The sequence below is a fragment of the Lolium perenne genome, chromosome 4, assembly GCF_019359855.2.
Source record: "Lolium perenne isolate Kyuss_39 chromosome 4, Kyuss_2.0, whole genome shotgun sequence".
Lineage (NCBI taxonomy): Eukaryota > Viridiplantae > Streptophyta > Magnoliopsida > Poales > Poaceae > Lolium > Lolium perenne.
Window position 1 is genome coordinate 216929299 of NC_067247.2, and position 11624 is coordinate 216940922.

The window sequence follows — 11624 nt, forward strand, 5'->3', positions numbered from 1 at the left end:
ATCGTATCACATATATGTCTTCAAATCGATGATCTTGATGCCAATACACAAGGTGTATCTTTATCTTCATGGCATCCATACTTGAATCCAACACATGGAATACAAGAAGTACCTATGGAATATTTCTTCATATAAACTCAATGAAAACATTAGTCCATAGAGGTTGTCATTAATTACCAAAACCACACATAGGGGCAATATACCCTTACAAACGTCCAAAGAGAGAACAACTTGGGCAACCCGGTCTTTACCGTTGCCGCTATCAGCTTGGTCCAAAATGCTCTATCGCACAGACGGCTTAGTAGTGTGTACGGTACCAAAGTCCCACTCTTCGACTCAGCATTTCTATTTCACCAAGGGATGAACAAATTTATGCAAAACAAACTTCTTTGAGATTCTTGGTGAATATAAAACGGATTGCGTCTTCACTAACTGAATATAAGAGCAAGGTATAGTCAGATTTAATCTCATTTTGTGGATGGACGGACAACATAATTATCCCGATGCAACAACATGATAATGATGGTGTCTCACTTTTAATTCTATATTTTTGTTTTTTTCCTTTTATACTTGCGTGAATTTTTGATTTGTCAATGTTAAAAACGTGCGCTGCACGTGCAGTCTTACTAGTATTCCCAAAAGAACTACACCGATCGCAGGACACACACAAGCAACGGGAATTGGTGGAATCTTGATGTGGCTGTCGCCGCAACAATAGATTATTTACGTGGCAGAATTTTACATTCCATGGTACCCCCTTTAAGCAAAATAATGCCCTCAAGTTTTTCTAGGTACGATAGTATATATCCATCCGTATCTAAAAAAGGTTGAAAACGTTATTTTGGGATGGAGGACAACAAAGTTGAGCAAGTTTTTCTAGGTTGATATCTTTCTCCAAGTTTGTTCAAAATAACAAGGCTGAAAAATTTGACTGTAGGGCAGGCCACGACGACGGACAAATGGATGGAATACTCCATCTTACTAATTTAGAAGTCAAACCTATGAAATTCACAGATTTTTGATTAAGCTACAAAATATCAACCTTTCTAATGAGGAGGACCAAATTATCGGTGATTCAATGCCTCTTCACAATACAACTCTTCCTCTGCATATCAGGCCTAGGTCTTTAGATCTTTCTCAGCCATCGATTTCTCCAAGCTTTAGAAGTCTAAAGTCCAACCTAAATGCAAGTTTTTTATGTGGCTATGGCTTAGATGATGCATCCTGAGTGATGATAATGTGCAGGTTAAGGGAATTGATTAGGGACATTGTGTACTTTGTGAGCAAGAGAGGGAGGCAACCACTCATATGATGCTATGGTGCCTATACTCTCGAGCAATTTAGCATCTCATTGCTCAATGGACAGGCAAAGAGGCTATGGAAGTTCAGCGACAACAGTTCTCCTCGCAAACTAAATGGTGGCAGTTCATGACTGATGCACTTTGTAAGGATGAACTAATGGTGACCATTTATGGGGTGTGGCATCTGGAAGGAGCAGACGGGTCTTTCAACAGAAAACGGTCTCTCAAGGTCAGATCTTGGAACTAATTAAGGATGATCTCATGGTAATAGGTGCCCAATTAACAGACAAGGCCCAAGGGGAGAAACTAACACTAGTAGGGATAAGCTTAGTAGTCGCGTGTATATTTTGGCTACCAGCTGAGGCCCGTACCTCGCCACTGGTTGTCAGTACCAGTCGCGTGCCCACTCCGCACTCAACTGGTTGTCTAGGTACCAGCCACGTGTCGATTTTTGCGCTACTTTTACTATACCAGTTGCATGCGCATTTTCGTTGCACTACTAGTGGTTTTTTTTTTGCATTTTTTAAAAAGTTGGGACTAGTGCCAGCTCTCCACGTGATTTTACACAAAACACCCTAAAAACCACAAGAAAGTAATCAAATCAACGCCGCCACCTCATGGTGTTCATTAGATTTAGGAGAGAAGAGGAGCCGAAGCAGGGCATCGAGGTGGGCATCGTAGCAGGGCGTTGGAGGTGGTCGGTGTCATCGGGGAGGAGTTGGTCACCGTTGCCGGAGAGGAGGTGGTCATCAAGGAAGAGGTGGTCGCGGTCGTCGAGGAGGAGGTGGTCGCCGTTCCTGGAGAGGATATGGTCGCCGTTGCCAGAGAGGAGATGGTGGGAAAGTGGAAGAGGAGGAGGGAAAAGAAGGTGGAGAAGGGGAAAATGAGGATGAGGAAGGTGGATAAGTGAAAGAGGATGAGAAAAAGAGGATGGAGAAGTGCAAGAGGAGGAGGGGAGAAGGTGGAGAAGTGGAAGAGGATCAGGGAAAGTGGGTGGAGAAGTGGGAAAGTGTAATTTTTTTTAAAATTTCATATTTGAATTTGTTCTGCATCGAAATCTAAAACATCCAAAAACTCTAATTTCCTTTTTGACTTTGCGGAATCTAAAAAATGGTAAACAACCATCGGCCATTGAATTGGATGTAACTTTTTTTCGTAAATAAATTTTCATTTCATTTTTTTTTCATCGAAGGTTGTATGCAAAATCTAAAGTCATTTTGTCGAAAGATGATGCCATTTTGAAAAATGGTCATAATTGATTTTTGTCAATTTTCCTTAAAACTAGATGACATAACACATGGTCATCTCGAAGACATGGTCATCTCGAAGGATTTTACTTTTTTGAATTTTCTATCATTTGTTTTCAAAACTAAAAAGGCGATATCAATCCATGGGGGTGTAAACTCTGGGAATTGCATGCTACCGATATTTTGGCTCACCCGCGCCGTTAGCCAAATATATTAGAAGAGGGCAAGTTAAGGGACACACCACCAGTATGGATATAGTAGTCGCGTACCCCCATTGGTGCTCGCTACGGGTATTTTCTGGACTAGAGGGTATCCAAGGCCCACCTATTAGTCGCGTGCGCTACTGTCGTCGACGCTACCACTACTAATAGTATTCGTGTACATTTAGAGTGGTGCACTGTCGAGTGAGTATCCCTATAGCGTTTTCCCTACTAGTGTGAATGAGAAAGGCAAGAGTGGTTCACCTAGGGGCCATATTTTTATTTGCTCCAATTTTCTTAGTTTTTTCTTTAGCTAGCCTCTCTAGTTTGCAAACTAAACTTTCTCTTCCCTGTTAATTGATTTGGCAGAACAACTGTTCTTTTTCTTTGAAAAAAAAATATTTTGGGACTGGAAAACATATTTGTACCAACTTGTGACGAGATATATGCAGTAAGCAAGAAAGATTAACTGGGACGACCTGAAAGAGGCATAGTCGACTCCATTGGTTTTGTCTTTCTAAGCATCTATTTTGCTCCATTTTTAGGCATGCTCATTTCTTTTTTTTTGTTGCACCCTAATAACAACCACAATGTGCTATAGCTCTTCCCTCCTATGGATAGCAGAATTTCCCGAGAGGAAAGAAGAGAAAAGTTTCACATTGTTGCCCTTCATCCTTCTCTCACCTCACCCCAATTCTGGCCCTTTTTACAAGGACCCATGCGGCGAAGGTGACTAGTCGGCGCGGCGATCACCGGTGTACCGGAGATGAACGGGAGGACGCTTTTCAAGAGCCCTCTCCCCAGCAGCCACGTCTCCGACGCCTCCAGCACGACCGGCGCCGTCGCAACCCACCGCGTGTACCAAGTCTGGAGGGGAAGAAATGTACGTTCTCTCGTTAGTCAATTACTGAATTGATTGAAATGCTGGCATCAATTAATTCCAAATGGGTCAACTAGCCTCAAATTAGTTTGATAGATCCTGTACCTGGCAGAAATTCTTGTGTGGCGGCCGTTGCATCTTCGGCCCGGACGCCAACTCCATCGTGCTCTCCGTGTCCCTAATCATGACACCGACCGCGCTGTTCGTGGCGTTCGTCTCGTTCCGCCTGGCCGAGCTCATGGGGAAGCCGCTCGGCCCCTTCATTCCCACCACGGCGATGGCCGTAGGCGCATTCGTGAGTCAAATTAACGACCATCTCCATAGATTCCTTGAGTAAAATTAAGAAGCGGAACATCGACCGATCGATAACTATGGAATGGATGCAGGATCTTGTAGTGCTGCTACTCACGTCGGGGCGAGATCCCGGGATCATCCCCCGGAACACGAGGCCGCCGGATCCTGAGGACATCCAGCTCGACAACATGGCGTCGCCGATGACGAGAGCGCCGTCTTCGGGAGCACTGCCGCCGACTCGTGACGTGTACGTGAACGGCATGGTGGTGAAGGTGAAGTACTGCCACACGTGCATGCTGTACCGGCCGCCGCGCTGCTCGCACTGCTCCGTCTGCAACAACTGCGTGGACCGCTTCGACCACCACTGCCCCTGGGTGGGCCAGTGCATCGGCAAGGTACGCGACACCACCGAGAGTCCCGGCGCGACGAACACAAGGCAATAATTTGATCTTTTGGCGCGCGTGCAGAGGAATTACAGGTTCTTCTTCATGTTCATCTCGTCGACGACGTTCCTGTGCCTGTACGTGTTCGTGTTCTGCTGGGTAAACCTCGTCCTTATCACGCGGCAGTACGGGTACAGCCTGGGCGGCGCCATCGTGGAGTCGCCGGTGTCGGGGTTCCTCATCGTGTACACTTTCGTCACGTCCTGGTTCGTGGGCGGGCTCACGGCCTTCCACTCCTACCTCAGCTGCACCAACCAGACCACGTATGAGAACTTCCGGTACCGGTACGAGGGCAAGTCCAATCCCTACAACCGCGGCGTGGCGCGGAACCTGGTCGAGACCTTCCTGTCGCCGATTCCGGCCAGCAAGAACGATTTCCGGCAGAAGGTCATCGTCGACCCCAACGCGCTTCTCTACGGCCCGCCCTCCATGGCCTACTCCTACTCCTTCGGCAAGTTCTCGTCGTCCAAGAAGAGCTTCAACACCCAGGGCAGCCTCAGCTTCGACATGGCCAAGCCCAGCTTCGATCTGGGAGCCGGAGGATACACCGCCAAGCGCACCAGTATCGGTTCCTCCGACTTCGGCGACATATACAGCACTAGCAGCGGCATGGAGAGCATGGCGCACCAGCAGCCGCGCCACTCCATCTTCGGCGGCGGCGGTCTCCAAAGGAGCAAGAAGATGGCAGATGACACGGAGTCGATCGCGACGACGGACCTCGATACAGTGGAGTATGGCGGCGGCGCTGGCCGGCCGAACGGGAGGGATATCGAGGCCGTGTGACAGAGGACGCGATGCACGCACACCTTGTCCCGTCCTCGAGACGGCTACACCTTTTTGTTCGGCGGTGGGCGTGGACGATACGAACCTGGATCACATAGACACAATAACACGCTGTTTTTTTACCCATTTAGAGCGCACAATGCGACATGCTTGTCTGATTATCTGATGAATGGTGTACACGGGGAGCTAAGACTCCATCTTCCTTCTCCTCATTTACACCTTTTCTCCTTGGACGAATAGCTCAGCGACGACGTCTTTGATGGGAATTGGATGGGGAGCGACATAATTGGCGATAATAGCTCGTGTACGACGTCTGTGAGCAGCTAAATAGCCACGACCCACACATGGTGTAACGGCCGTTTCACTTATTTGTGCTAGTTAAGGAGTGTGGAATTAGGTTTAGCGGCTCTAGGACCCACTCAGTTGCCACGGGCGAGTCAAACCTGCCCGACCGACCGTGCCTGAGCGTGCCCTTTGATCCTGATGGTGCGCGCCCAGATCCCTCTCCGGCAACGGAGCTATCCTACTCCTGGGCATCGCATTCCTTCTCGGCGGCATATGTGGTGAGTCAAATCAAACCCTAGTCGCATTCCCCTCCGAATTCAGGCCCGAATCTGACCTATTCGCGTCTGATTTTGCCCGATTTGCTGCCCGATTTTTGGCGGTGGCAGGAGCAGCCTGGCACAACGAGGGTCACCCTGAAGTAGATGGAGCCGGTAGAGTCAAATTCGAGGTAATCCATCACTCTCGGGCTGATTTTTCTTTCGATTAGAGCTCGCCCGCTTCTAATTCATCACATTATCCACCATTGTTAAAACATGGGAGATGACCGGTGTAGCGTCGAATTGTCAGTTAGATTATTTCTATCTAAGGCCAAGCTAGTTGATGCTAGCTTGAGGAACGTAGAGCACGATAGATTAGTTAGTTGGGATGTTGAATTTGTAGAGATCGATGCGCCAAACCTAGTGAACCAAGAAGAGAAAGTGGTGAGGAATGTTGTGGAGAAATGAGGGGAGAGTATTCATTGGGGCCTAGAGCAAAGAAGTGACATTGCTACGGTTCGAAGAATGGATGGGCGAGTATGCGAGAATGAAGGAAGGTGAAGCGCTTGTTGATGAAATTGATCGGCAAGACGGTTGGACAAGCAAACATGCTACATTTCTTGCCGAGATGGTTGATCTGAAATCAAATTCAAGGGTTAGATATGTGTCATCAAAGTTGGTTATGCAGATTGCAAATGATGATTGGACTAATACCCATTGTAACCGAAGTGACAGTGTTAGCCAATTGTAACATCCCAAATTTTCAAATCAATGAAGAAAACCAATTCCCTTATTCCCAAATTTTGGAGCCAACAAAAACTTAAATTGAATTTAAAGTGTGGTGAATAGTGTTAATGAATGTATGTGTGATATGGCCATGATGTTGGTTTGAAGTGTTTCACAATGTTCTAAACCCTAAACCATGCCTAATTGGATCAAAGAGAAACAAAGAAAAAGAAAATAAAATAAAAATAGCATCACATATGAGCCTATGGCCACTTTTGTAAAATCTTAACCTAGGCCAAGTTACTTGGTGTAGATGGTGGGAGAACATCAATAAACTCCAAATAATAACATTTGAATCAAAGAAATGCAAAACAAATCAAAAGAAATATCAAAACCAAGTTACATATGATAATGGTCATTTGTGACAATTATATCAGGGTACCTACTTTGAGTCCTTGTGGTTAACAATTTTTAAACTAAATTTTCTCAACTCTTTGCTCCTCATCCAAGAACCCATCAAGGTGATCACATTGGTGTTGACCAACCTTTTAAAGTCATTTTCAAATTCTTATTCTAAGCATGCAAAGTTGCAACATTGAAACAGATTCTAGATCATCCCAATTTTGAATTTCATCAAACCAACTTCACTTTGCAAACCAATGCCATCAACAGGTGCCAAATATTATTAGAATCACACCCAAGAAAAAGTTTGGCAAAATTCAAAATTAAGTTTCATGCGGCCATTATGTCAAACACCTTGTGTGCAATAATCTGGTATGTGCATAAATGCTAATAACCAGTGGGTTTTAGCCTCAACCATCATACCAATTGTCAATCACAGTGCTCTCTTACATCCCCTGGACCAAGCCATGCCATTGCTTCAATGATCACAGGTGACAATCATCAAGGACATGGCCATGACGTGAGCATGCCACTCCACCATGCCAACCCCTCTCTCCACTCCTCTCCAGCTTACCTCACCTTGTCCTTGAGCTTGCCCTCCCTCTCCTGAACCTGCTCGTGCACGCCGTTGGCCAAGGAGAAGCTGGCACAGCCCTGGCCAGTACGCGCCCACGTTAGCTAGTGACGCGAGGGTCGGCATGGTCGCGACGCAGAGCGTGCCAGAGCACGTCATCGCCTCGTTGCCTCCGTTCTCCCCTTCACCCCTGTCTGCGCCCTGAGCTTCGTCACGCCACCAGTTCCCTCCCAGACACGCCCAATTAGACCAGAGCGTCTTGTAGCCCCCGCCATCGTCGACGACTTCCGCCGGACCCGTGACAGACGATGATGTCGCCCCAGCCATCCCGTCCACCGTTTTCTGTGCAATCAAGCTCATGATGATCGCCATGACGTATAGATCACCGCTGCATCCTCGCCTTGCCCCTTCGCCGTCCAGAGAGCCATCGCCATGGTCGACCTTCCCATGTCGTGCCGCCCTCACTCGTCCGCTATAAATAGAGCACCCCCCGGCCCTCATTCTCCACACCAATCTCCTCCTCTGTTCTCACTGAGCCACCTAGAGCATTCCCCCGTCTCAATTCCACCCACAGAGCACCAATTGCACGCCGGAGCTCCGCCAGCACCCCTGCAAGCTCGCCGTCGATTGGAGCCACCCCAGGAGCTGCCGCCGGTACCAGGAGCTTCGCCGTCGTCTTCCACGACCTCTACAAGCCTCGCTGACCATCGCTGGACCTCCGGTGAGCCACCGACCCCTAGGTTCGCTGCCAGTAGGGTTCACGCTCGTCATCGACGACGACGAGCCTCGACCGTTCGATAGCTGTCTAATCCAACGTCCCCCATTTCGCATACTGTTTCGGTGTTTAAGACTCGCTGACAGGTGGGACCCACTGTCAGGCCGCCCGCTCGTGCAAGACACGCTGCTGGGCCGGCCCGTTTTTCCTTTTCTCCTGGCCCATTTCATTTTCCCGCCTAGCCCACGGATTCAAATTTGATTTAAATCATTTAGCCTAAATTCAAATACTGATGCTATGTTCAAAATTGAATAGAAAAATATCTACTGAACCAAAATTGATGAAATAAATATTTCTGGAAAGTAGATGAAAATATCTATCCAACCCCACTGGTCTCAACCCTTGATTTATTATAGAACAATTGCAATAAAAATAACAAGGCAGTACCTTTGCCAAATTCAAACATTTTTTATAAAATCAACCCTAATGTATTTTGAGGTGATTCCACCTCTCATAATTCAAATTTCAAATACTCTATTTGAATATGTAAAAATGTGACATAGTTGTTTCATGTGATCATGGGCTAGAGTAAATAATGGCTATGTGGCTATTTTCTAGCTCCTTTAAATTATCAAAAATATTAGCCAAATGTGGTGACAGGTATCCTCTCATTTAAATCACCTTTCCAAGTAATTCAATGTGAGGTGATGACATTAGTCTCCATGACCTCATATTTATTACTTGAGAATATTAAATCTTTTCCAAGTAGTATTGAAATTGTATGAGATGTAGTATCTCATTTAAATCATTTTCCCAAATGGATAAATATGAAGTGGTGACCTTGGTCAACATAATCTCATATTTTATTATTTGAGAACATTAAACCTTAGTAATGTTCAATGAGAGGAAATTATTTCTCCAAGGAACTAAATAGAAACCCTAGTAAATATTTCAATGAGAAGAAATTATTTTTCTTAAAAGAAAACAAAGCCAACCCCAATGTTAAAAATGGTGTGATGCTAGATCCTTTTGTGTGAACCATTTGAGTGTTAAGTCTAGTACTTAAGTATTGTTTGGTCATTGTATATCTCGTAACCGTTTATAGACGCTAGTACCGAAGGCTACGAGGAGGAGGAGGTCTTCTACGAAGAAGAGGGGTAAAACTTTGATCACTGTACCAATCAAGGCAAGCTATACTCTTGCAAGCTACTCCGATGCAAGCTCTACTAGAGCAAGGCACCATTGCAATACTATTTTGTGTTTAAGGATTTCAAGCCCAAGTTTTTATCTTGCAAGCTTTTACTTTGGTTATCCAAGTTTATTTTGTTCATAGTTTACTTTGGTTTAGATGTGGAGTATTACAAGAGCATCAAACTTAGCCTAGATAGCTACAAGATAGTTAGCACCCCTCATGATTAGCTGCTAGTGCTAAAAGTAAAATTGACTACTCTAGATGGGAACTTGTGAATCCAATGACTTTGAAAACCTTAGAATGATGAGTCATTATATTGAAAGTTTTGAAGGTGAATATGATTATTGAATGACAAGGTGAATTTGACAAAAACTGATGATTGGGTTCGGATGCGGTACTATTCCAATTTTAGAGTACCCCCACAATACCTGATCATGGGTAGGGCTTAACTGGAAATTTATGTACTTTAGTACGGGTTCCTTCTAAACAAGCGTCATAGGGGTTATGCCGAGGCTGCCTCCGTGAAAAGTGAAATGACGTGAAAAAGAGGTGACTTCTTACCCAAGCCCTGTGCAGTTCCCAGGATGGCAGATTGCCATCACTGGGAGGCCAAGCTCATAGGGGAGGTGCCTATACTAGGGTATGTAAGTGAAAGGTTAATGGTTGATGATCCGTGTAACATCCCAAAAATTTCAAAACAAAACAAATGAATTTTCCTAGTTCCAAATTTTGGAACCAACAAAAACTTTTATTAAATAGAGTATGATACATAGTGATCTTGCTTAATTCTTGTGTTATTGCTATGATTGCTTGTTATTAGTATTTGAAGTGATCTTAAACCCTAAACCTCACCCCTCTTTTCACCTTCCTAGTTAAAATAAAATAAAAGGAAATTAAATAAGAAAAAGGTAATTGTGCCTATGGCTATTTTTACAAATCTTTACCCTAAGCTTTTCTACTTTTCTTAGAGGTTTGGAAAACCTTCATACACCTTACCTAGTATTTATCAAACCAAATCCAAGTGGTTTCCAAAGAAAATAAAAAGAAACTAAAAATGCCATAGAGGCATATGAGAGTAAAATAGCAAATTTGTGAATTTAAGAATCTTGACCCTATTACATGTTGTGAATGGTGGGATCACTCCTATATACCATTTCAACACTCAACACCACCAATTGGGTCAAGCCAAGTCAAATTAAAACTCAAATGCAACATATGCATAGAGGCATATGTGGCACATAGCCATTTCACCAAACTTTGACCTATGACTTTAAATCTTGACCAAATGGTGTGAAACCATCTCTCAACCTAATATAACACTAAATTGACCCTAACCCATGCCCAAGTGAAGCAAGATGAACAATTTACATGTTTAATGAAATATGACACATCACCTCTTATGTGTTATGGCCATTTTTGCAAATCTTTGAACAAGACCATTTGAATTGGTTTCAATGGTTGGAAAATGTTTCTAAACTAATAAGAACCACATTAGAGTCAACAAAAGTCAACTCAAATGGGGAGAAATCAAATAGGGAGAAATTCCCCAAAATTCACTCACATACACTTAGCCAAATTTGCAAATCTTCAACCAAGGCCACCATTGCTTGATCTATTGTTTGTAAAACTCTTATATATGATAAACAAACACAATTGCATCAAAGAAACCAAAATCAAATCAAAGCAAAACTCAAAACCATCTCACATGTGATGATGGTCATTTGTGTGATTTTTAACATGATCCCCTCTTTACCCCTCTGGCTTTGACTTTTCTTCAACCAAACTTGGTCAACTATGACCATGTCATCCAAGACCATATGAAGGTGAACAACTTTCATGTTGACCACACATGCTAATGTTGACCAGGTTGACCAGTAGAGAATTGCCAATTGGAGACTTTGAATTAATGAGAAGATAACCCCAAATTTGAAATCTCACAAACCTTTGCCAAAATGACCACCACCACCACCATTCTTTCTCTTTAATTATATAAATGAGATCCACCAAAAAGAATCCCAAAATTTGACCAAAAGTTTCATGCGGCCATTTTCACAAACACATTGCAGGCATGATTCTGGTTTTGGCATACACTCTATTATCCTCTGGATTTTGGGCTAAACCCCTTTCGAATTGTGATCATCCATCTTCTGTACCTCCTCTGCATCAGACCCAGCACTTTAGCACTGATTAAAGTAGAGGCATGATGAAGAACACACCCATGCCGGCCATGCTAGACACCACCATGCCACCCTACCTCACCACCCCTCTCTGGTTCACACCACCATGTCAAATAGCTATACTTTTCCATGCTGAACACCCTAGACA

At 44.4% G+C, this 11624-nt stretch overlaps 1 protein-coding gene across 1 annotated transcript; it reads left to right on the plus strand.

Moving 5' to 3' along the window:
* The first annotated feature begins 3374 nt into the window (after positions 1-3374).
* LOC127348855 (probable protein S-acyltransferase 6) lies at positions 3375-5360 on the plus strand. The gene is made up of 4 exons (XM_051374730.2): positions 3375-3631; positions 3741-3923; positions 4015-4317; positions 4390-5360. Exons 1-4 carry the CDS (start codon positions 3515-3517, stop codon positions 5146-5148), a joined length of 1362 nt encoding a protein of 453 aa, XP_051230690.1. The 5' UTR covers positions 3375-3514; the 3' UTR covers positions 5149-5360.
* The last annotated feature ends 6264 nt before the right edge of the window (positions 5361-11624 follow it).